This window comes from Xenopus laevis, chromosome 7S (genome assembly GCF_017654675.1).
Source record: "Xenopus laevis strain J_2021 chromosome 7S, Xenopus_laevis_v10.1, whole genome shotgun sequence".
NCBI lineage: Eukaryota > Metazoa > Chordata > Amphibia > Anura > Pipidae > Xenopus > Xenopus laevis.
In genome coordinates this window covers 53,207,580-53,234,781 of record NC_054384.1, presented here as the reverse complement: position 1 = coordinate 53,234,781, position 27,202 = coordinate 53,207,580, and the positions used below count along the sequence as shown (strand labels likewise).

Sequence of the window (27,202 nt, the reverse complement as noted above, 5' to 3'; positions counted from 1 at the left end):
TCCTGGTTGTAGTTTTTAACCCAGTGTTTCCCTCTCAGCAGTAACCTGTGTTAGGCCTCATTAGGACTGTATAACACGTATCAGATGTTTATATATGTTTTATTGCATTTCATCTGTATGTCATGTATCCAGAATGTATTCTGATACCTCTATATTGTTTGTATCTACAGTTCTACCTTCTTTTGATCATCAGCATTAACTGCCTGTTGATTCACTTCTCACAGTGACGGGGACAGGACAGTAGAACAACGTTGGACATAGGCTGTATTTTATCTGGATGCTACACCACCATCAAGCAATGCAGCGTAGCCACAGCGTCCACCACAGTATCCACCACAGCGTGACTGAAGGTACTAACACACGTAGTCACACATCTAGCAACACAAAGATGTCTGAACGCACATTCAAGACCAGATCTAGGGTGTCATGCTCATCTAGACATTCATATAGATCCCATGCTTCTGAGACAGCAGCACTGGCCAGAGCTGAAGCAGAGGCCATCAGAGATAGCAGAGATAAAGAAAGAAAGGGCATGTCTCGAAGCCTCACTGGAAGTGCTGAGCTTGAAAAAATCAGCAGCAGCTGCAGCTGCAAAAGCAGAAGTGTTAGAGGCTGCAATAGAGACTGACTGCAACATTAGTGACAAACCAGACATCCAGCTGCTCGGAATGCAATAACGATAGACATGTGTCCGCCCTGCATCCTGGCCCTGCCCCGTGGTCTGTGGAAACTTCAGCTGAGGGAGAGCATGATGGGGAGGGACAGGAAGGCAGTACAGCAGCAGCAATAACAGCTTTGTGTACCGAAGTTTGTGAAAGAAACCATACAGGCCGATCATGTTCAAAAATCTGCTTGGCCAGCATCTTTCTTTTTGGACATAGGGAAAGAGCAATCAAACTGTATGCAATCTTAGATGATCAAAGCAATAGATCGTTGGTCAGATCAGAGTTTTTTGAGCTTTTTGGGTCAAAGGGCCACCAATTCCCCTATTCTCTCAGAACCTGTGCAGGAGTCATTAACACCACTGGGAGAAGGGCACACGGCTTTCACTTAGAATCCCTAGACATACAAGTGACTGTCCCCCTACCCACACTCATAGAGTGTAACGAAATCCCAGATGACCAGACAGAGATTCCAACCCCTGAGGCTGCACGTCATCATAAGCATCTGAGACCGTTAGTCAGTCAGATACCCAAGCTTGAGCCTAATGCTCCCATTCTCATGTTGCTAGGCAGAGACATCATTAGGATCCACAAAGTAAGAGACCAGGTCAATGGGCCACATGACTCCCCTTATGCCCAAAGACTAGACTTGGGGTGGGTAATAGTAGGCAACGTATGTCTAGGTGGCGTCCACAGGCCAGACCTGGTGCATAACCACTACACCAACACCTTAGATGATGGACGGAAATCCTATTTTACACCCTGCCCAAACTACTTCACTGCAAAAGAAAGCTTCAATCTGAATACATCTCTGACCCTGCAAGACTCATCAGTCCAGAACTCCTCTTACATAGAAGACCCTCTAGGACACAGAGCCTTTGAAAGAACAAAAGAGGATGACAAAATAGCTCCTTCCCTCAGTGAACTTGCTTTCATGGAGGTAATGAAGGGAAACTTCTATAGGGACAACGATAACAGCTGGGTTGCTCCACTGCATTTTAAACCGCAAAGACAGCGCCTACCAAATAACAAGACCCAGGTTTTGCACCGTCTCAGGTCTCTACAAAAGTCCTTTAGGCTGAAGCCTGACATTAAAAAACATTTCTTTGCATTCATGGAAAAAGTGATCCAGAGTCTGGCCAAAGTCTTTTGGGACAGATGGCGTAAACAATATCTGTCTACTCTGCAAGTACGAAAGAAGTGGCAAGCAGACAGGCCTAATATCCAGCCAGGTGCCATTGTGCTACTGAAGAATAACCAAGCCAAGCTGATCGAGTGGCCTAAGGGTTGTGTGACAAAGACCTTCCCTGACAAGGACTGTAGGGTCCGTAAGGTAGAGATAAAACTTACAAAAGAAGGAAGTTCAGGTTTGTTCATTAGACCACTTACAGAACTCGTCTTACTTTTACCTCCTGAGGAGTGACATTAAAGTTTAAATCTGGTATCCCTTAAGATACCAGGCGGGGAGTGTGCTGCCACAGCAGTAGTTCTGTCTGTATTCCATGTATAATTATTCTTTAAGTGCTGTCAAATTCTTCATATGTAATGATTTCTTATAAGTATGTGTATTGAGCATCTAGGGTACCCCCCTGCTGGTTGTTTCTAGCACTGCGGCCTGGCAGATGTTGTTTTTTATCCATTCTGAAATTCTCCTTGTCACATTTGATGACATCACTTCCTGGTGCAGATAGGAAGCAGTCATTTCTGTAGTAACAGCCACAATTCACTACACTCTGTCAAATCCTCACCCATCCTTGTTTCCAAGCAGGCCTATCCAAGCATCGTTGGTAAGCTTGCATTTTGCCTTAATGCCTGTTCATTATACTATGTGTATTTTACTGCTATGTTCATCCTGGTTGTAGTTTTTAACCCAGTGTTTCCCTCTCAGCAGTAACCTGTGTTAGGCCTCATTAGGACTGTATAACACGTTTAAGATGTTTATATATGTTTTATTGAATTTCATCTGTATCTCATGTATCCAGAATGTATTCTGATACCTCTATATTGTTTGTATCTACAGTTCTACTGTCTTTTGATCATCAGCATTAAACAAGTTCCAGAACTTATACAGTGTGTTGATTGAAGGGCGAGTAAACTGCCTGTTGATTCACTTCTCACAGTGATGGGGAAAGGACATTTCTAATATAGTTAGCTAGCCAAAAATGTTATCTATAAAGGCTGGAGTGACTGGATGTCTAACATAATAGCCAGAACATTACTTCCTGCTTTTCAGCTTTCTTGGTTTACACTGACTGGTTACCCTGGTTACCAGGCCGTAACCAATCAGAGACTTGAGGGGGGGCCACATGGGTCATATCTGTTGCCTATGAATCTAAGCGGAATGCGGAGGATCAATTGCAAACTCACTAAACAGATATGTGGTCCCCTTCAAGTCCCCCCCTCAGATTTATAGAGCTGAAAAGCAGGAAGAAGTGTTCTGTTCTGTGATGTTAGACATGACGTTACTCCAGCCTTTATACATTATATTTTTGACTAACTATATTAGAAACATTTTTTATTTTGCAGAGCCTATCTATTCACCCTGAACTGTTCCTTTAAGTGCCTCCATCTTTTAGTACAATACTGCCAAGTTACATGAATGATGGCAGTTCTTCACAATGAGAACTAATAGTTTCAGTTTTCTTTTGGCTGACCTTCAACCCTACTTGTTTAGCAAAGGTGCAAAATTGGTCTGTAGTTTCCTGAATATGACAGTGAGTGTGGAACAGTAGGGCTAGATTTGCAAAGTCTAGGTCCCCTGTTAGTAGAGTCCACCTGATACGTCTGTGTACATCATCAGTTGTCTTCCGCATAGCCCAGTCAATTATGATATTGAAGTACTGCAGAGATCACAGATCTTGTCTGACAAAAAGTGCAGATTGCTATATCCCACCTTGCCAGTAAAGTTTTTATAGAAGCTTTTTAAGCTGTACTAAATGTTGTGGTATACTGTACATTGGGGTTATTTGGCTTATGTATGCTGTAAACTTTCAGGACACCCCATAAACTTTCCCTTTGAATGCTATCAAATGCCTTCTTGAAGTTGACAAAGTTGATATAAAGCATCTCTTGCCACTTTGTGTACTTTGCTATGATGTTGAACAAAGTTAAGATCTAATCCAGGTACCACCTTCCTCTGCAGATTTCAGCTTGTTCTTTTCTCGCCTTTCTATCCACTGCTTTAGATTTGTGGTGTTATACCCCAAGAATCTTGTGTATCTTGATTATGATTTCATTATTCCATTCCTCAGGCATTTGCGTTTCTTTTCAAAAGTCATTGAATAGGTATTGAAGAATGTTGGATGCAAGCACAGGATCTGCTTTGAGAGCTTCAATATTATCACATCCAGGAGCCTTTCAATTTTTCAGAGATTTTTCAACTGCTATAATCTTTTTTGTGGTGCTGTACTGAGCTGAACTCAAGATCTGTTTCAGCTTCCTGGATTTCATCATTGATAATCAAGCATTACTTTTATGCCTAGCTTAGATCTTGTCTATACATTTTTCCTACTTAACTTCTGCTTAGTTATACACAATACAGTGCATTGAAGCCATCTGCATTCTTGGTAAACAATAGTATTTAAAGGAATTGTTCAGTGTAAAAATAAAAACTGGGTAAATAGATAGGCTGTGCAAAATAAAAAATGTTTTTAAATATAGTCATTTATGCAAAAATGTAATGTATAAAGGCTGGAGTGACTGGATGTGTAACATAATAGCCAGAACACTACTTCCTGTTTTTCGTCTCTCTTGGTTTATACTGACTGGTTACCAGGCAGTAACCAATCAGAAACTTGACATGGGTCATATCTGTTGCTTTTGAATCTGAGCTTAATGCTGAGGATCAATTGCAAACTCACTGAACAGATATGTACCATGTGGTCCCCCTTCAAGTCGCTGACTAACTCAGAGTTATAGAGCTGAAAGCAGGAAGTAGTATTCTGGCTATTATGTTAGAAATCCAGTCACTCCAGCCTTTATACATTACATTTACATTTTGCCTAACTAACTATATTAGAAAATGTTTTTGTTTTGTACAGCCTATATATTTACCCAGTTGCTATACTGAACTGTTCCTTTAAGTGAAAAAAACTGACCATTTAAAAGTAGTGGCAAGAAAGTTCCTAATACAACATTTTATAATATGGATTATAACTGCTCAGACTGAAAGGTTCATATACATTTTTCTAATTATATGTTAAAGCCTATTTAATATTCATAATTAGTTTTATGTCATAACAATTATTAGATGATATGATTTGTAAGATTTGTTCCAAAGCTCAGTGCAAACTAGTGTTCTCTTTCAAGCATGAATGTAGCACACCTGATTCAGGAGGCAAGACACAAATAACTATTAAGCTATATCATAGCCAGTTCAACTGTTTGCATTAAGTATGTCACAAAAATTGATAAATATTATTTTTTGACCAGTTTAAATTGCCAGTTATTAAAGTATTAATTTTTTTTATCCAGTATACAGAGGTTAGAATGGAGCCCTTCAATGTTTTTTGCATTTATGCAAATGAGTGAGATGTGCCATTTTGATTCCCTTGTCACAGGTGTCCTCCTTAAAATGCAACTCCATTCCCCTTATATACAGTATGGGATCTGTTATCTGGAAACCCATTGTCCAGAAAGCTTTGAATTACTGAAAGGGCTTCTCCAATAGACTCCATTTTATCCAAATAATCAACATTTTATTAACATGTATTTATATAGTGCTCAACATATTTTGCAGAATTTTTAATAGTTTCCTTTTTCTCTGTAATAATAAAACATTTACACTTGAAAAAGAGCCTTGCAGCTCGAAACATGTCGTGGTCGTGAATAAAAGGCAGCTTTCTGCGCTTTTTGGAATCATTACCCCTACTCGTCTTCTTCTGATTATATGCTCTGGATGGGAGCAAGGGTTGAAGATACCTGAATATTGATTTACTAAAGGGCTTCATCACATGATTTTCTAGTAGACTTAAGATATGAAGATCCAAATCATGGAAACATCTGTTATCTGGAAATCCCCAGGTCCCAAGCATTCTGTATAACAGGTTCCATACCTGTATTATACTTTTGTTATTTTGCGTTTATGTTTACATCTATATATCCACTCCTATTCACACATAAGTGTGTTCTAAACACACCATGGAACTGATTTATTAACATAGGTACTAAAGTGTATATTGATTTAGAAAGCCAGTAATTTGTTTTTATCAGCATACTACAGGCTAGAAAGTTAGAAAAACAGTTCATCATAAGATAATTCCACTGGTTTAATTGCCATAAATGGAAGATTTGCAGTGACCTTTACTTTCCTCTTGAATTTGTGTTAATCAGTGATGCAGAATGTGAATTAAATCTGAACTTTTAGCTTTGCATTTTTTTTCATACAATTTTATTATGCTCCATGTGAGTTTATTTTTTTGTTCCTTTCTTTCCTGGCAATGAAGTTTATTCCATTGGCTAGTATATGTTGATATAAGGGCATTGCAATGGTATTTGGTAGACTGAGCTCTTTCTTTTTATAACCTTTAAAAAGTTGGCAACTAGTATTAAGAATATGTACGGGAAAACACAGTCTGCAGTGGTAAAGATAATTTTAAATACATCAAGGAAAAATGTTACATGCAGATTGGTCACAGAAAGGGCACTGGTCGCTGTGCATTTTTTTACCCTACCAAAGATCTGAGCTGTTTGGGGAAACAGTTTTTTTTTTTTAAGAAATATTGTCTCTACCAGCGCCAGGCCACTTGCACCAGAAGGGAGCATCAACTCCTTATATGCAAATGGGTGTGACAGCTGCTTATGGGACTTGCTCATTGTGTGCATGTGTGCTATACAATATGGCAGTGGCAGCAGGAGCTATTTTTTTTAGAGGTTGAGGGAACTATTGTACTACTCAACGGTATAACACTCTGTTAAATGTTTTGGCTTCCTTTAAGCGGTTTTACCTGCACTCCCCTGCATTGCACTTTCTTCCGTTCAGCCGCAAGGGAGCGCAGGAGTAGACGCACTCAAGGGGGATGCACACAGACCTTCCCAAAATTTTGTAAGTAAAAAGAGGGACAAAAAATGTTTTCACACGTAGCGCAGCAAATTTTTTCACGCCCCCTAATTACCATGTTTATTTTACAAAATTTGCCAGGTTATGAAAGTTTGAAAATAATTCTCCTTATCTAAACTGTTTTTTTTGTGTCTCAAAATTGTTACAAAGTATCTTATTTGCACCTGTTAGATGTTCTGTGCTCTCTGCTAAAAGCCAATTAAGTTAGAAACTGTTTCTTTTTCTGGCTGTTCAGTGCAGAGAAAATAGGGGCTTTTCAGTACAAATGAGGGACTGCGGGTTGAGCTCTCAAAAGAGAGACTATCCCTCCGAAAAGGAACAGTTGGGAGGTATGATGTAAGCGTCAAACGCCGGTGGAACGCAGCATGTTACATTTCACCTGCGTTCGGCGCATACATGTGCAGGTAAAACCACCCGAGTGTAAGTGCCCTAAGGAAGGCAGTAAGTAGTTAAAAGTAAAATACTCTTATAAGAAATGTGTATAGATGTGCTAAATTACTATGATAATGGTTTGCAGCTGCACATAACTTTTTTGGCTCAGTGGTGTTTGGAGCAGTAAATGGACAATAGATGATGACCGAGGTTATTCCCAAACATTACAAGATTCCAGAGACTTGTGCTGAAAGACATAAGAGTCATTTGATAGCTTAAAAGCATTTTTGGGAGTACTTTATGCTAAGAAGTGGAGTTAGAAATAGACCAGGGCTGTCAGATTAAGCTCATCTAAACTAAACATTTGGCTGAATCCTGCAAAAAGTGGTAGGATTTGGCTGAATTTGGTTAATTTCCAATATGAATCCAAAGAATTCAACTTGTATTCGCTATAAGGATACATTTTTACCTATGCTACCACTCAGCAAAACATGTCTTTTTATTCTGCCTTTAGCTGCCAATGTGAACAAATTAAAAGGGTAAAGACCAGATTTTTCTCTGCTTCTGTCGATATATGGCGCCAAAATATTTCACAGTAATTCCATGAAATAATATTTTAGTTGTCTCAGCTGTACTTTGTCAGCAATAATCTAAAGGTTCTGGAGCTTGGAAGAATGCCTTAAATGTTGCTTAGATCTCTGATTTTTTTTAAACTTTTTATCATTGCAGTTACTAAATGCTATTCAAATGTTTGGGGCTAACTTGGATGACTACCTGCATCTGTTGTATCCACCTATTGTGAAGCTTTTTGATGCTCCAGATTCTCCCATGCCAACTCGGAAGTAAGGAGTTTAATTGAGTTTAGTTGTAGTAAATTTAAAATGGAATGTATAGAGGAATGTTTCTATAGCTCCATGTGCTTATCCTATTATAATTTTACAGATACAGGTATGGGATCCGTTATCCGGAAACCTGTTATCCAGAAAGTTCTGAATTACGGAAAGGCTCCTAATAGACTCTATTTTAACCAAATAATCCAAATTTTAAAAATGATTCCCCCTTTCTCTGTAATAATAAAACAGTACTTTGTACTAGATCCTAACTAAGATATAATTAAGAAGAAAAGAATACTGTACGTATAGCCGAGAATTACTTAAACAGGGGGTCTCACTACTGGGAATATGTAAATCACACTTATTTATTCCAAATTTGAATTGCACGTACATATTACTGGACATAGCAGCAATGTGTTAGGTGTAGCATCAATTAATTTGTTTCACTAAAGGTAAAGATAATAAAACATTTAATTGAGTACCTGGATACTGTTAGGGATTCTAAAAAGATTCCCATACAAAAAAATACTGGGAAGCTATATGTCAATTAGTTGAACTGTTATACATTATAACGCAATAATTGAATAATTACTAATTTTTACACATAGGAAAACATCTGTCATCCCCTCTGAATCTTTACACCAAGGTATATGTGCCTGAATTCTGAAGCTTCCCACCTGCAGATTATAATTGCAGCAGTTAATTTACCAATTTTTTTTTTTTTTTTAATGAAGCCCTCAAATCTTCATTATCTTAGCCTGTAGTGCAAGTGTGATATGATTAAAGGGATGCAGTATTTGGACAATCAAAAATATACATATATATCGAACACCATTTTCTTCTGGCCATAAAACATAAAATGGGGGGATCTTCTATAATGCCAAACAAGTATTTGCTGCTTGACACCTTATTGTAGCCCTGTTGCTGAACAGATTAAATATGGCATTAAATGGTAACTATCATTATGTGCTTGCTACCAATGTTATTAGAGTTTATCTCTAAAGTAAGTCTTCCTACATTCGGTGCCAAGGTGGTAGTATGCTATGGGTTAGTTTTAAAATATTTTAGTAGTGCCCTAAACAAATTTTTGGCTTTGGAATACTGGAGTACTAATGTTGAATTGATGTGGAAGTCTGTACCAAAGGCACAAATATAGGGGAATCTGTATACTGTATCTCACAATTCTTGTACCATAACATGTTAAAGAAAGCTTTGGCAAAAAAAACATGCCAACCAAATATACCTATATGATATGATTTCTTTTTTTTCTTTTATTTACTTTTAATAAACTTTTGTTTTCCGTAGAGTGGCTCTGGAGACAGTCGATCGAATCACTAGATTTCACTGACTATGCATCAAGTATAATCCATCCTATTGTTCGCACTTTAGAGTCCAGAGTTGCGTCAAACAGCAATGGATATGCTATCATCATTGGTCTTCCAGCTTGGAAAGAAGGTAAATGACTCTTTCACAGGGGTGCTTCGCCAATGAGGCGAGTTGAGGCTGTCGCCTCAATCGGCAGCGCCCCACTAGGTACCAGGGGCAGCAAAAAATGCTGCTCCTGGTACTTTAAGAGTGAATTTCCGGGGGAGGGGGGCAGCAGCAACTGCTGCAGCCTCAGGCGGCGGAGGGGCCAGGATCGCCCCTGCTCTTTCATAATAAATTGAAAAATTGGGTTTTCTTGATTTCATTAGTAAAGGCTCATAAATATCTGTTATCCAACTGCAAGGAGTTTGTATGTTTTCCCCATGTTTGCATGAGTTTCCTCCAGGAAAACATACAGGCAAGGGAATTGACTACTTATTAAACTGGCCCTAGTGTATGTGTGTGTTAATGTGACAGGGACCGATGTGATATATATAAAAAATAATAAATCTAAAAAATAAAAAAATAATTTAATTATTTAATATAATTTAATAAAAAAATAAAAAAAAAACAGATACTGCTATGTAGGATAATAATGTTTGTCAAAATATTTGGAAACTTGATCAGAATTTTAAAAGATGATACACGCATGATGAGATTGTAGAATTGTTCCTGCTTTCAGTATGGCCTTTATTACATGTGCATTAATGAGCATGCCCCTTTGAATTCCTAAACTTATTCCCACATCCATATGGATTGACTAGATGCTAAATACACTAAACTAAACTTCATGTGTGGGCATTTTCTGACACAATTATCTATTTAGAAATATGTCTTTGTTTTTCACTCCAAGGAGGGGTTTGAATTAATACTTTAGTTGCCTACAGATGATGTATATCCTAAGAGCTTAGAAATATGATTACCTAATAAGTGATTCATTATTTTATGCTTTGTTATTGTTTTGACATTTCAATTTTATTTAGTTATTTTCTCCTTTTTAGGAAGGACCTAAATTTCTATTCTATTGCTTGAGTAAAGCTAATGTAGATTTTTCCATATTTGATCCCATATATGGAAACCTTATATCCAGAAAGCTTTTTTTTTTTTTTAAATTGAATTTTAAAAATAAGTATTCATTTCTCTCTGTAATAAAAATAAACCAACACAATGTACTTGATGGTTATTAAACTGCATTAACCCATGTTGGTGGCAAAGCAATCCTACTGTTATTTTTTTGTTATATATACCCAATATGTGGTGAGCTAAATAACAGAATAGACCCATATGTGGAAAACCACAGATCCCATGCATCCCACATAATAGATCCCAGTACTGTAGTTATGTAAAGATTTTGAAATCTTGTGTGTATGATTTAGTAGCAAATATGCATGTCCATTTACTTCTTACCAGATATTCATTCCTATGGTGAATAAAGTGTTGCAGAAACATAGAATTTTGCATCAGCGCTATGAAATACTAGCCTGTAGAATTCTGAAGGTAAGAAATACTATAATTTTTTTGGTTTACCAGACTGTTAATATAATAATAAATTGTATCTGTACTGTGCTTCTGCATTGTTTTTATGTTTGCTGTGCAGCCCATTAGTTTAGACTAGCATTTTAATTGTTTAGATCATCAGATCATAAACAGAATTTTATACTGAGCTTTTCTGTTGATGTGCATGATGTGATGTGCACTGTAAATAAAGATTTTTTTTGTGTTTAGTTTATACTAAAATAGTCTGATTTAAGGTTAGCTGTTTTTATACCTGTGATGCTTAAAGTCCTAAGGGCAATATATGCTTGTAAAAAATGTTTTTGTATAAATGAAATCATATAAAACAGTGCTGTCCAACTTCTGAGATACAGAGGGCCGGACTTTTTTAGCCTTTGTGATGGAGGGCCGATAAAGGAAGCCAGCGTTGACCACTCCCTGTTTTTAAACCACATGCATTTTACCACAAGAACTTTTAAGACCATGTCCACATGGACATGGTGGTAGCACACCAAAAAAGCAAATGGTTGGTGCTCACTGCAGTGATATCACTCATATGCCTACTCCTCCCTTGTGGATAATACTGCACCCCCCCAACACATGAAAAACACCTTAGGGGCCCCCTAACAAAAATTTACAAATGCTAACAAACCCTACCAGGCTCATGTCCCACAGGCAGAGTATGGCATTCACAGGGATCATGGGGCAGGCAGAGTAAGGTACACGAGGAGCATAGGGCAGGAAGAGTGGCACACAGAACATAGGGCAGGGAGATTATGGCACACAGAGCATAGGGCAGGCAGAGTATTGCACACACACAAGGAGCATAGGGCAGGCAGAGTGTGGTAAACCTATCAGGGCCACTCTAAGCTGAATGATTCATACTGTGCTAAGCACAGTGACACAATGCTTTCATGTGGGGGCCACACAAGGGGGGGGGGGTTTGCGGGCCGCCAGTTGGACAGCACTGATATCAAAGATAACTTTAAGACCCAAATTTCCGGCAAGTCAGGAGCAGCCCTGGGTGCAGGCACACGTAGCAGCTTTTGGTGCCAAAATGCGAAAGTTGCCCCAGAATTTAATTACCCACATCCCACAGCCCCTTTGTTTCAAGATACTTTGGCATCAGCAATTCAAGACACTGTGCACTAGGCCTTTAACACAGAAGCCAATATATGTGCCCCCTGCAAAATAAAAAAAAAAAACACAAATATATCCCAGTACAAACTTGTTTGAACTTAAACTGGTGTGTCTTCACAAGGTCACCCAGCCAGCACCACAATTTACCTGTCAGGAAATAAACTTACTGTTCTACATATAGTTATTGTAGGAAGAGCAGGAAGTTATATTTCTTACCTGAACCACAGTGCTGGCTTGCTTTCCTTCATGACTGAGGACATATTTTTTAAGTGATGCAGAGCTGCCATCATCCTTTTGACAATGACATTGTTCTGCCTTTAAAAGCTTCAAAATCAAATCAGCCAGTATTCTTCATGCTGGGCTGGTATTTGCAAATAAAAAACTCACTATCCCACCCCTCCACTGACTATTTAAAGGAGAACTAAAGCTTAACTAAAGAAGTAGGGCAGAAAGTGTGTTCATTATGTTTTGGCCTTCTGTACCAGCCCAATGGAACTACAGCCCTTTAATATTAGAGATCGGTGCCGATTAGTAATCAATTCAGGATATTGGTTCATGGCAGCTCAAAAATTACAATTTAATAATCAGCCCTGTAGCATCAACTTATGGGACAGGCAACCCTCATTCTGCTTGGTGATTTTTCATCTACAGACAATTATATTTATAGTTTAGAATAAACTAATAAATGAAGTATACAGTAATTTTGGCATTGTGGACAATTGAAAGGTTGTAGCCTAAAAGTACATTTACCTATTAATCATTTGCTGTTTTTTGGTTTGAATATCTTTGAAGAAAAGTTACAGGAAAACCAGAAAAGTCTTGTTTGACATTTGCCTATAAGTACTGCAGACTGTCAGTAGTTTCATAAGTACTGCAGACTGTCAGTAGTTTCATACCCATACAAGCTGTTTCAGGTAGGCCCATTAGGTGTACCCATAACCAACCCTCCAGAGAGGAGGGGAATAATCAAGGAGACATAATTGGGGGGTTCTGCTACGAACACAATTGGCACTCTTAACAGTGTGCACTTACTCTATTAGTATGTATATCTTTCTTTCGTTTTCATTTGGGGAGGGGATGCAAATTACTAGAAGTGTAGGGAGACAAAGGGGTTGTGCTTTACCCTTGTACTTATTCCATTGATTTATGTGCATTATGTAACACAAACTTCATAAATATGAAATCCTTGGAATAATTCATTGTGATTTTTTTTTTAAGTTTTTTCTCAAACATAAGTTATTTTCACCAGAGAGCAGTATTAGTGCTTTTGGCCTAGCATTGTTTCAGAAACATAATTTCATAGCACTTTCCATTGTGGTGTAAAATCTTCATGTTCATGAACATATTAATGGGGATTATCAGCCTTTTGTCAATAGTTTCTTTTCAATAGCAGCCTTTTGAATAAAAATAGATGTAAAAAAAAAACATCCTTAGCATTTCTTATGAAGTCTGCATTATTTTGCTGATGATAAACCAGTTCTAGGAGAAAATATCTAGGAGAAATAATTCTCTGACTGGAGGTAATACATCAATGCGGTTCTGCATTGATGAATTAAGAGTGAAGATATTATCAACCTCCTCTTTTGTTTGATACCACATTTTTTCAGTCTTTTAGTGAATAGACCCCTGGGTACAACTTTACAAAATTGCATTTATCAGGGAGGCAATATTGACAGTGTAATTTAGTTTTAATAGCTTTATAGTTGTTAATCTATGACACCACAAAGCATAGCTTTGCATTTTGTTCTACACTGTGCAAATATAAATCTGCAGCTGTATAAAACTTATTTTAACTATTCACTTGTCTTATGGGAAAATGATTAAGAAAAAAAGTATATGCTGTTTAGAGGTTATTGTCACATTCATTATCACATATTCAAGAGAAAGTATATCTGTAGAGTTGACAATGGCCATTTAAAATGAATCAATAAAGAGTCCTGTCACCTGGATGGTGAACTATAAACCAATGCACTTTGAATAGCTCCACGTGCCACTGCTATTAGGATGGAGGTCTAAAACCAATTAGAAAAAAACATTCTTGAAATTATGAAACACTGCAGGTCAGATATCACTGCAAGCTAGTGGCAGCAAGCAATAAAATGAAAAGTAAATAAGTCATATTCATAAAATTATGTAAATCTACACCCTAAGTCCTGAGTTTTCTTGTTTTTGCATACAAGTTTGAAAATGAAAAACTATGTACATTTGATTCACTGTAGTAAGTGTATATAAAATTAGCAGTGGTAGAGTGTAAAATGATAACGAAAGGTGTTCTGTCATTCAATATGTTATAACTCCCAGGGATACACTCTTGCTGATAAATAAGAGAATCCTTTGATTTGCCACCATAGAGCACAAAGAGGGACTCTTAGTGAGACATTTGCCAGTGCCCCCTTGGATGCTGGACCAATGAAAAAGCTATACGTCAGCACTACAGCACTACAGCAGAAAGTAAGAACCCCAAGTATTTCTGGATTTTTATTGCGCACACTTATATAAATACAGGTATCCGTCAAAATTTACTTAACAGGCTTGGGGAGCAACTCAAAGGGTCTCTAAGGATGACTGGCTGGAATGGCTGAGAAGACTTAGTGTGGAGTTGCTAAAGGATTCCTCTTCACCTGCATTGTGGTCCTGTTGGTCCTTAGCACAAGCCTATAATCCTTTGGCTAGGTGAGCCTCAAAAGTTTTAACAGAGAATGGTTAGTGGTCTCCATTAATGTTCTTGATTGGTTTGTTGGGTATTAGAAATGTGATTGTGTTTTTCTGTTTTTTAGAGACCTTTTTAATGGAGCTTTTCTGTCATGCTGGTCAGAGTTGAATGATTATGGAAAATAATATTTAATAGCATCCCTCACCAATGAACTAGTTGAATTTACCCCAACACACAAAGACTAGTTCACTATTCAAAAACCTATGGTGTCTCATGTGTAATGCCCAATAGACAAATTTTATATATATTATCCTTTTCCTAAATTAATCGTATATTGTATCTTGTCTTATTCTGATTTTGTTTCAGGGACCTTTGCCACTAAGAGATGACAATGGTGTTTTACTACTTGGAGAAAGGGCATCTAAGTGAAGGGCATATGCCAAAGCACTCATTATAAAGAATTAGAGTTCCAAAAAGGACATACCCCTGCGATTCTCAAATCACTCATCAGGTAGGGTTTCTGAGCGTGGATAGGTAAATTAAATCTCTTGTAACAGTCAAATAATATATTTTTCTTTGTGTGCCTACATGATCAGTACTGTGACCCCTGTGACCTTCCAGCAGTAGTTCTTGCTCAAATGACTCAAAGGATGCTTATTCACAAGTTCACCATACATTCTACACCTTACTAGTATAATTACTCACAGTCAGCTGCAATTTAAGACAAGTGTTATCCGTGTAGTGGTTCCCTGGATACTCTGTCTTAGGCATCCAATTATTGTGTCAAATCATCATAGAAGGTTGGGAATCATACACTAGGCAGATATTAACTGCTATTAAACTTTTATTTTTTGTCCACACGACATGTTTGGGCGTCAAAGGTCCTTTCTCAAGTCACCTCACTATTTGTGGCACTTCAGAATGTTTTCAGCTGCCACATTTTAGGTACATTGTATGTCATATGTTACTTCCATTAAACTGAAGCCACAGTGCTCTGTCTTAAGAAGTTACATTTTTATTTCTTTCTAGTTATTTTTCTCTTTCTCTATATTTAGTATGTACAGTTCGGTTAATGCATACGTGTCGAGTGAGTCTGTTTATTTTTTTTTAAAGACTTTTCTCATGCCTGAAGCTGTTCTAGTAAACAAAGTATAGTATTGAAGGGAAGCAGAGGAAAGCAGAAATATGAAAAAACAAAGAATTCAATAAAATTGCTATAAAAATGGGTGGTTGATTAGTTTGCATTGGCATATGGTCATCTATTTGAGAAGCAATTCAAGGAAAGTTTGTATTTTTAATAAATGTTTCTAGGGAATAAAGTAGAATGAAAGGTAAAAATTACCGAGGTGTGCCAAGTCATTCTAGTTAAGCTCTGTACTGCCAACCCCTGTTCTTCCAGGGGTACCCTTTTGAACTTGGACAGGAGCATTAAAAATCTTTTTAAGAGATTTCTGCACTTTGAATGTGCCCTTCTAGAACTAGAGTGGGGGACACCTAGGAGAAAAAAAAAACGCTTATGCATTTGGATGTCTAACAACTTGCGACCCTCCCAGTGGATTTACCATTCATTTTCCTTTAAGAATATATGTTTTAGGTAGGGTCCAAAAATTATAATCCACCACCAAGAACTGTGTTTTTTTTTTTGTCATTTAGATGAAAACTGATAAATTCATTCAAAACAACTGCATTACCTACAAATGAAGAAATCAAATGTTTTAGTGCTTTGAAATATTTTTGTGTATATTTGTGTATAATATTTTCTCTAGGGATGCACCGAATCCACTATTTGGGATTCGGCAGAATCCTTCAGGAAAGATTCGGCCTAATTCCGAATCCTAATTTGCATATGCAAATTAGGGTCTGGAAAGGAAAAAGTGGAAAACATTTTTTTGCTTCCTTGTTTTATGATGAAAAGTCACCTGATTTGCCTTCCCGTCCCAAATCTATATATGCAAATTAGGATTTGGTTCAGCCATGCACCATATTATCAGAATAATATTTTATTTGTTGACAATAGAAATTAGAGAGAAGAGGCCATTCTAACTCAGGAAAACTTGTCCTGAGATTTAAGGGTAAGGCCACACAAGGAGATTCGGGGAGATTTTGTCGCCTGGCGACTAATCGCCTCATCTTTTGAGCGACTATCTCCCCGAACTGCCTCAGCGTTTTTCCCCATAGGCTACAATGAAAAGTGCCCCAATGCACACGCAGCGATACGTTTTCTATAGTCACCCGAAGTTGCCTCACTGAGTTTTGCAGATTGGGCAATACGGGCCCAATTTGCAAAAGGTTAAAACACAGTATTTACATGAAGCATCCAGGTAGATGAGTATGATATTCTCAACCTTTTAACAGTAAATATCTGCGTTAGTAAAGCTGCTTCTACCTAGAAGCAATGTTTTTAAATGATTGTTTTCTGGGTTCTATTGATCTTAGTGAACATTGTTACATAGGCACATACAGCACATTTTTCTAAATGTCATATTTACCCACTGTGAATATGGCAGTAGCTACTGCTACTTTTTCAGTTTGTTATAGAGGTATATAACAGTTCATACACCATCTGTAATCCTTAAAGGAACAGTTCAGTGTGAAAATAAAAACTGTGTAAATAGATAGGCTGTGCAAAATAAAAAATGTTTATAATATATAGTTAGTTAGCCAAAAATGTAATATATAAAGGCTGGAGTGAACAGATGTCTAATAAAACAGCCAGAATCCAACTTCCTGCTTTTCAGCTCTATAACTCTGAGTTAGTCAGCGACTTGAAGGGGGGCCACATGGTACATTTCTGTTCAGTGAGTTTGCAATTGATCCTCAGCATTCAGCTCAGATTCAAAAGCAACAGATATGACCCATGTGGCCCCCCTCAAGTCTCTGATTGGTTACTGCCTGGTAACCAGGGTAACCAGTCAGTGTAAACCAAGAGAGCTGAAAAGCAGGAAGTAGTGTTCTGACTGACATGTTATACATCAAATCATTCCAGCCTTTATACATTACATTTTTGCCTAACTAACTATATTAGAAACATTTTTTATATTTTTATTTAAATATCAGCAGAAATCCTCTAAGTACATTACATAAATTTTTTTCTGGGCTTTATCAATTACAGAGAGCAATAACTGAATTGCAGGGGAAGTGGAGGAGGATATACTGTAGACCTGCAACAGTAGGAGGTTGATTTGTTTTAATAAAGCAAAGGATCCATTGTGACAAGATCCATGGTGTCTACTGCCTGTTGTTCAGCTTGCCAGGAGGTGTGAATTAGTGTGCAGTCATAGAAACTCAGCAAACTACCTGTTTCCATTATTTTGCCCTTTTGAGATTCTTCCCTTCCGTGTTTCCGTCTTAACAAGTTTAGCAGTAGTTAATTATAGTTCATGTATCCCTTGAATTGTGTGTGTTGAGGAGACTAGAAAGTAATAATATTAGCTGTAATGTCAACTCAATTATCATTGTCCAATATGGGTGGGGGTTTCTTGTTATTATTGGTATAAACGGGAGCCCACCATAGCTTTGGTATCTCATTTTAATTATCTTTTTTTTTAACTTTAATTTCACTAGATTCAAAGGTCAGTTGCGTGATTTTCATGTTCCTTGCCATTGTGCTAAAGCCAGTAAATAAAGTCAACCAACACTTCCATTTTGCATTTTTGTTCTGAATAATAAACTGTAGATATATAATAGCTTGATGGTACATGGACATATTTTTATTTGTGTATAAACACCTAGCATTAAATTGTACTATAATTATTTATTTGCACTGATACCTCCTGTTTGTACTATTAAATGTGCTGGAAGAAATAGGCAATCTTGTACACACAAACAATGTAATTTAAATAATATACCGGTTTTAGGAACCAAAAGAAACCAATCAGTTTACTGGTCTGCTGTTTGAAAGCAAATCTAAGTGTCCTCTCGGGATTGCTAGACCTGTAGTACACTTTACTGCTGCAGTTGTTTTATTCTCAATGACCATCTTATCTGCTTATCTGTCCTTTTCTATATTTTCAGTATGAAAGAATAACTGAACACAAAGATTTACCAAGTATTTAAACAGAGGATGTGCAGTTAAAAGAATATTGCATATGTGTTGACAGTAACTTGTCTCTGTCTTATGAATCATTTTTAGATTTCCTGACACTTTTCCATATAATTTTTAATCAAGCAGCTTTGTGTTGTTCATTTGAAATCATGACTGTGTATGTTTTGTCCTCATATGTGCTGAACTGCACTTAAGAAACTAAGATATGTTACAAAACATTTATTCATTCCAGTTTCATTAAGCAAATAAAAATAGACTTTACATTATTCTAAAGCAATTACAAGTAGCATTCTATATACAGATTTGATGCAGGACCTTCTGGGTGACGTATTTTGCTTCATTAATAATTTAATTTTTTAGATATTTGCCCTCTTTTCCAAAAGAATATTTTCTTCTGTTCTATAAATCTTATCGATGGGACAGTTATCAGAGCATAGAGTGCTTCTCAATATTTAGTATGTCAGTAACTTTTGTAGAATTGCAATTTTGTGTTAGAGATGCTAGATCAAATGTCCATTTTCCATACAGTGAAGTTACCATGCAGGCACTAGAATGGACATTGTAATTTTAACTTGTTTAGCCACCAGATATTTGCCCACAGTGTTCAGAATGCAAATTCCGCCTCTTATCTAGTCCCCATCTCATTAAATACACTGTGCAGATAAGATCTAAAAGAAGAAAAAAGGAAGTAGATGTGCCTGAGAGAGGCACTGTTATGATGAGGTCATTTGCTGCTCTGCTGATATAATGGCCACATTGTCTTTTAGAGTTGGAAATCTTGAGGTCTGATTTTCATTTCAACTCTTTTGAGCGAATAAGAAGTCCCATGCCAGCCATACCAGCTAATGCCGTCTGAATGTTTGTTGTGCTCTCCATTACGGTAATAAATGCCATTGAGGTTAGAATCTGTGCAGCAGTTGTACCAGTATCCACCTGCAAATGAAAAGAACGTTTTGGAATTCTTTTATGGCACATTGAATCCTTCATAAAGAAAAAATACCCTAGCATACACATTTATTTTTGTGTCTTCCATATGATTATTAGCGCTACAGCATCTGCTGTTTCAGTAAATATTGTCAGGTTTTTTTTAACAAAAAGCCTGTAGTCAGTGAAAATGTTCTCAGAATTTCTTGTATGTTTTACATACAATCACTGCATACATAAATCCAGCATGTAAATCAGATTTTCTAGTTATATCTAAGGAAATATCAATTACTCGTATAAAGCATGCAGGCATATTATTGGTTTAACAAGTTATAGCAAACTTTGTGTTTGAAGTAGTTTAATTTTACCTTTGCGAAGCCCTGCGCAATCATCTAGGCATTTGTCATTGTCCTTGTCCTTGGTACTGAAGGCTGTATTGTTGTGATAGCGAAGGGAGTCTCTGCCAGCATTCCCACTGTAGTTTCCCAAAAAGAGACGGTAGCTATTTTGCTCATTACTGAGGGAGAATTGAGAATATTCAGCGTACCGGATACCTCCTTCCCAGTCCTTAGAAGAAAATAAATACAATGAAAATCTCTTAATTTCCTAATTTCATTGTACCATTGTAAATATTCAGTGTTTTAGATTTCTTTGCAATAGTAATCATTGCGGAATAGATTTTCTTTTGGTCTGTATTCTGTGTAAATACATTTGAAATTAAGTTATCAACCACTTGTGTATACGGAAGAACACAAAATGTAGTTTGTTTGTGCCCCTGTAACTATTTTTGCCCACTTTTTTAACTGGATGAGAGTTTAAACTATACCTCTAACTCTACTCTGAGGACAGTTGGTCTTCGAGTTAAACGATAGATATGCTCATTTCCCAGCCAGAAATCTCCACGAATGTTTCCAAAGCCCACACGATACTGCTTCCACTCCCGGTTGAAGGAGGTGAGGCCAACCTTACGTCTTTGGATTACAGTCCAGCCACCTCCTTGTGTCTCCATGTCACAGAACACCTTAAAGTAATTTAAGAGTCAGTTATTAAAATGGAAGATAATAACCAGAAGACAAGAAATTATTTAATTCTATGGTAATACTGCTTACCTCGAGTTCTGAACTTCCTAGAAAATCATCTGCAGGTAGTTTATAAACACCCGAAATCTTGTAATTCTTCTGGAAGAGTGAGGAGCAGTCATATACTGCATCTGTTACAATTATAACATAGAATTAAGAGGAGGACCCAAACTATAGTGCTAAAAAAGCCTTTACAGTTAAAGGGACATTTAAAAAACATTAAGTCAAGAGTCTACCTCAGAATATAAACCAGTGCTTGTTAATTTGGCAGTTCTAGTAAACATATGTAATGTAAAAAATGCTTAGTTGCTTTAAATAAGTATTCTTAGCAATTTTATCCATATGCATTTTTAAAATGGCTTTCCTTTCCTGAAAGAATTTAAGATAGTTTAGTTCAAATTTGCAGGACATTCTTTATTTGAGGCTTATAGAAAACACATTTTTTTTAGAAATTTCCTTTTTTTTTTTTTTTTACTAAATATAATTCAAAATCTTGCCTGTAAATGTACAGTTTGTGCATAAATCGAATGCAACTATATTTGCTTATAGAAGCCCCTTAAAACTGAACTAGATACATCTTTTTTATCTTTTTCCATAGATTCTTACTGGATGTTAATATGGAGCATAAAATGAATAAATTATTTATAAATACATAAAAATAATTTAAAGAACTTTTAAAGAATACATCTATGTATCATTTGCTTCATTGGCTTTTGTATTTGTTTACCACATCTGCTGTGATATGCTGTTAGTACTTGTAGCTGGTAAAAGAGGGACTAAAAGACAGTTTTGAAATACAGTCTATCTTACCTGCTGAGGTCTGAGTTAATGTCTGTGCTGCCTGTAGCTGCATAATATCCATCTGGTTGTTCATCTCTGAGTACTTTCCTTCAACATCTGTTACACGTGTTTCCATTTGCTTGTAGCTACCCTCCAATTTCATTACCTGCATTACAACATTCACCCAGTCAGTCTCCTGCTTCTTGCTTAGCTCTCCTAGGAGGCTGCTCAGGTTGGATATTTGTGCTTTCAAGTCTTTTAGCTCTTCACAGCAAGCTGGAACTTTAAGAAGTCCATTAGCACCTGGTTTTCTCTTGGGAACCTTCTGCAGTGTAGCAGGGGAGGCTGCTAAAGAGAATATTAAAACAGCAATACAGATAAAATATTTAATGTTCATCTTGCTCTCCAAATGTGTCTGCGGGCTGAATGAAAAAAATTGCAGTTAGAACATAACAAATTGTTGAGCAAAAGATTGTGCAAATCCTTTCTTGTATTCCTGCTCAGTAGAAGGACTTTGTTAGAATTCTCTGAAGCTTGTGTCTTTTCTTCTGAATGAACTCTGCAGCATCTTAAATATCTGAATTTAGAAGTCTTCCTTTTTTTTTTTGCCCTCCCACCATTCCACCTCCTCCTCCCCCCTCTTTACCAGGTGCATGCTTGTTTGCAATAAGACTCCAGCCCATTCTTGGATAGGGGAGGAACTTCAACAGTAGCCTAACCACCCCTAAGTATATAGTCTGTTTAACCCATTATAGTTAGCAGTACATTTAGGAATGCTGACCAGCTGTGGGGAAAGTCTGGAATGTAAACGATTAAGCTTCTGGGGAAGAATGAATCCTCTCTTTCAGATGACATCATCCCAAATCTGCCAGTCTGAAAGGCAGCTATAGCTCTTTATGTTTTTAACATCTGGAAGTCTTTGATGTTTGTCTTATTGGGCAAAGAGTAAAGTCATGATGAGAATCTATTCTCTTAACATTTCTGTGCTAAAATTCGACATTAAATTTTTTTTTGCATAGTTTGTGATTTACAGAACTTGTTAACTTTTGTTTTAAAAGACGTTATGAAATTATGGTGTAGGTATTTGTGCAGACATAAGATAAAAGCAGAAGGTAATACTATGAAAGTAAAAGTTCCAAAGCCTCCCAATTTCATGCCATCTGGCTTAATCACGTTGTTTTGTGATGTTGGCAGTAGTACCACAACAATCCGACCTGTATACCCCACCCAACAGGAACACGAGTCCCCAGAGCCCTTTCTTCTTGCTGACGCCAAATGAAAAACAGTCCCCTCATCTCTTAAGAATGCAAGCATGAAGATGAGGAAATGTATCTACACAGTTGTTAGGGTCTATAGGAGGATGAATTGAAAAAAAATCCTGGGATCTGCCCCTAATTACTGTATTCTGGAAGGTTAATATTTTTTCAGACTGAACAAATGTATAGATGAGTTTAAAAACACTGTGTTGAAAAACGTACACTGGTCCAGTGTACGATGTGAACTTTCATTTGAAGCAGCGTACTGTACAGTAGGTGGTTCTTCATAGTGAGGACAGTGAGGTTGTGGAATGCACTGCCGGATGATGTAAAGGCTGATTCTGTTAATGCTTTTAAGAGTGGCTTGACTGATTTCTTGGACAGACATAATATCCAAGGCTATATAGTTTATCTGAGTGTATGGAGGGGGCCAGTGTGTGTGTGTATGTATGGATGCTGGGTTTCATTTGGAGGGGTTGAACTTGATGGCCTTTGGTCTCTTTTCAACCCAATCAAACTATGTAACTATGTTGGTAAAGTTGTATAATGATTTTTTTATGATGTGTAACGAGTTTTTGGCGCTCATTTAGGTTAACTGCATAGTCTTCTTTAACTCTTGCAGATTTATTTGGCACTACTTGACAATGGTCACACCAATGAATATATATAATTATTAATGAGTTTATATAGAATAGTATTTATGACGAGTTTATAATGTATTATTAAATATACTTATGGCCAATTAAGTACTATCAGGAATAAATTATTTTCCCATTATATAATTTTTTTTTATAACTTTGCTAAAATTATATTTATCACAAATTTTCACTGCCTATTTTTTAAAAAAAACTGACTATACTCCTCTTTTACTATACAATTTCTGTCTTTTTCTCACAAAACACCACTCTCTGGGTTGTGATAAAAATTGGCGACAAGTTTGTCTATGTTTGGAGACAATTCTGGTGATAATCTTTTGTTAACCATGCAAGACATATATATATATATATATATATATATATATATATATATATATATATATATATATATATATATATATATATATATATATATATAACAAACAAGGGAAAGTTGTGCTCACCACTAGTTTTTAAAATCATTAGGCGGGGGTGCAATGAGGGTGTGACCACAAAATACATATAGACAAATACAAGATTCCTCTGCACTCAACCCATTATCAATATATTTAAGACAGGGACATTTTGTGCATACTGCTACTCAAAAATGCCTTACCCTTTAAACAAAACAGGGATTGTTTGTCCATATATTGCAATATATTTAAGCTGGCCAACTACGTCAAAGTCATCCCATATCTGGCCAGTCCTATGCTCAATTTTCATCTGATTCATTAAGAATTCTATGATTTAATTATACATTTTATAAAAGGGACGAATACGTTTTACCTGCAACTTACTAGCTGCTTTCAAAGTAAAACTCCCAAACTTGGCTGCCCTTTTATTAGACACCAGTGGGATCACCTGACTATAGTTGGAGAGGGTGGGAGCTACAACATGGAGCTGGTCACTGCTCTTGTAGAACTATAACAAACAAGGGAAAGTTGTGCTCACCACTAGTTTTTAAAATCATTAGGCGGGGGTGCAATGAGGGTGTGACCACAAAATACATATAGACAAATACAAGATTCCTCTGCACTCAACCCATTATCAATATATTTAAGACAGACATTATCATATATATATATGTGTGTGGGTCCCTGTCTAATTGCTACATGCTTGAACTTTTGACCCAGCACCCACAGTAAATCTAAGTCTGGATTAGAGTGCGAGTGTTTACCAATATATATATATATATACATATAGAATATTCACAATGATAGAAGTGCTCACACTTTAGTAAACTTTCTATTGTGGATTTTCTGTCGCTTTTTTATGTCAGTGGCACTCCACAATTGATCGGTAGCTGCTCTGAACAGCCTTAAAGGCATGGATCATTTGTGTTGCATTTAAGTCAATTGTTTGGGCTAGTAAAAATACACAAAACACACCATTTCTAGTCATATATTTTAAGGTTTTAGTTCTCCTTTAAAAAATCTACCTATTTTACAAAAATACTAATTAGTGCATTGAGTGATAGATGGTATTCATTTATATGCAAGAACAAAAATGTGCATCAACATATACATTTACTGTTTTTGTGGCATTCAAAATTTTACACATTTATATACAGTAATGTCTTAACACCTGTCTCAACAAGAGGTTTGTCTTTTGGTCAAATGCTGGGGAAGAGACATAATCAGCTATTTTGTGACTATGTACTGGTAGTGAAGTTTGAAGCTGAGTCATATCCAAATCTGGTGGATTCTGTTAAAAGGTTTTTCTGGAAATGACATGAAGAAAGTAATTACAACTAAATGCTTCTATTATGTATGTACACGGGATACTTCAACTTCTGCATAATAAGACAAATGTTATACTAAGCAGCTCTCCAATATCCATTAATCAAACTTTTTCATGGATTTGTAAATTATAATTTGTAAAATATAAACTTAAACAGAATATATTTACATTTTATGTTCTCTGGTTCTGCCTCCTTATACTGTATTGCAGAAGCCAGTTCTCCTTCAGATCTGGTGATCAGCTGGCTTCCGCTACATGTTTCAGAACTAGCAGTGCAACAGTAGAAGGGGACAGAAATGCCACTATCAATTGATTTTATATATGGAAACCACTTTAAAAACTACAAAAATATTTTTATTCAAAGGGAAACTGTACCTCTTAACAATGCAGGTAACATAGTTAACATAGTACATACTATACATACAGTAGTAAGTTAGGTTGAAAAAAAACACGTCTATCAGGTTCAACCTTTTCATCTTTTTTAACCTGCCTAACTGCCAGTTTATCCAGAGGAAGGCAAAAAAAACCCATCTGAAGCCTCTCCAATTTGCATCAGAGGGGGAAAAAATTCCTTCCTGACTCCAAAATGACTCCAAAATCGGACCAGTCCCTGGATCAACTTGTACTTTGAGCTATCTTCCATAACCCTGTATTCCCTCACTTGCTAAAATACCATCTAACCCCTTCTTAAAGCTATCTAATATATCAGCCAGTACAACTGATTCAGGGAGAGAATTCCACATCTTCACAGCTCTCACTGTAAAAAAACCTCTTCCTAATATTTAGGTGGAACCTCTTTTCTTCTAAACTGAATGGGTGACCTCGGGTCTCTATAAACATATATTTAAAAAGAAACAGCCTGTATGTGAAATCTTGCTTCATCTAAATTATCAATTTTCGTAAAAAAAATATACTTTAGTAGTATATGTACCTGGATAGTTCTAAATTGAAAAACTGTAATTTTAAGTACTAAGGACCACCCTTTGGTTCATATGATTCACAGTACTCACACACTAACCAAGGGCACACACATGTGCTAAGTTACATCAGTCAGTGAATAGACAGAGCTCTTTCTGTTGTCTTTTACTCCCACTGTTCTCCCTGTTGCAGATAGAGCTGCATAATTTCTTTTCAGGTGACAGGAAAGTAAGTATTCATTCTGAAGGTATAGTTCTCCTTTAATGGGTACTGAAAAAAGGATTGAATGATGGGTTTCGGCATAAAACATCTCATTCCTGTATCGGTATACTACAGTGAAATACTGTCAATTTTGCTAAATGGGGTAATCCATGCTTTGAGCATAAAAAGCAGTAAGAAACATTTATTAAACTCCATGCCCCAGAATAGTGTAACTTTTTTTAGCCTCAAAATGACTTCCTGTCTTGTGATTCTAGAATTTTTTCTAAAAAGTAAAAGGTGTGGGATACAGAACGCTCAAATTGGAATGTTGTAATAAAAGTCATATTGCTTGCATCCTTAGAAGCAAATATACCATAAAGACAATTTTGTCATGGGAATTGAAGCAAGAAAATTCTGAGCACATTTTTACAGCGTTAACAGCTACAGTATGTTATTATATACAGTATGCTACTAGCACATTCCTTCATTTGCACTGTTGTTGCTTAAAAGTTGCAGTCCCCTCTTGGCCTTGTGTATGCTTTGCCATCATCATGGGTTGCAGCCTGACACAGATCATTGTAATTTTTATTATGCGAGAAATGTATGCAAGACGTTTTATACTGTTTTACTGATCCCCAACCAGTGGCTCATGAGCAACATGTTGTAGATGTTGCTTCCAGTGACCTTAAAGGGATCCTGTCATCGGAAAACATGTTTTTTTCAAAACGCACCAGTAAATAGTGCTACTCCAGCAGACGTCTGCCCTGAAATCCATTTCTCAAAAGAGCAAACAGATTTTTTTTATATTCAATTTTGAAATCTGACATGGGGCTAGACATTTTGTCATTTTCCCAGCTGCCCCATGTCATGTGATTTGTGCCTTCACTTTAGGAGAGAACTGCTTTCTGGCAGGCTGCTGTTTTTTCTTCTCAATGTAACTGAAGGCAGGCCCGGACTGGCCATTTGTGAATACGGGCAAATGCCCGTTGGGCCGCTGCCTCTGTATGGGAATTGGGCCGCACGGACAGTGTGCTCTTGTGCGCAGGG

General features: G+C 36.8%; 1 protein-coding gene and 1 pseudogene across 1 annotated transcript; one reads left to right on the top strand and one right to left on the bottom strand.

The window, feature by feature from the left end:
* Positions 1 to 27,202, top strand: part of LOC108697228 — a 91,959-nt pseudogene that overhangs the window by 28,179 nt on the left and 36,578 nt on the right.
* Positions 18,827 to 21,939, bottom strand: angptl7.S (angiopoietin like 7 S homeolog). Its single transcript, NM_001092928.1, has 5 exons — positions 21,436 to 21,939; positions 20,656 to 20,756; positions 20,373 to 20,567; positions 19,915 to 20,113; positions 18,827 to 19,555 (listed from the first exon to the last, which is right to left on the bottom strand). Exons 1-5 carry the CDS (start codon positions 21,800 to 21,802, stop codon positions 19,386 to 19,388), a joined length of 1,032 nt encoding a protein of 343 aa, NP_001086397.1. The 5' UTR covers positions 21,803 to 21,939; the 3' UTR covers positions 18,827 to 19,385.

What these genes read in the sequence shown, in the direction of transcription:
- angptl7.S (NM_001092928.1), bottom strand. Translation starts at nt 21,802, where the DNA reads ATGAACATTAAATATTTTATCTGTATTGCTGTTTTAATATTCTCTTTA. An exon ending in ATTAACTCAGACCTCAGCAG is followed by an intron (nt 20,757 to 21,435) that starts GTAAGATAGACT and finishes TAATTGTAACAG; the next exon opens with ATGCAGTATATGACTGCTCC. An exon ending in TAGGAAGTTCAGAACTCGAG is followed by an intron (nt 20,568 to 20,655) that starts GTAAGCAGTATT and finishes AATTACTTTAAG; the next exon opens with GTGTTCTGTGACATGGAGAC.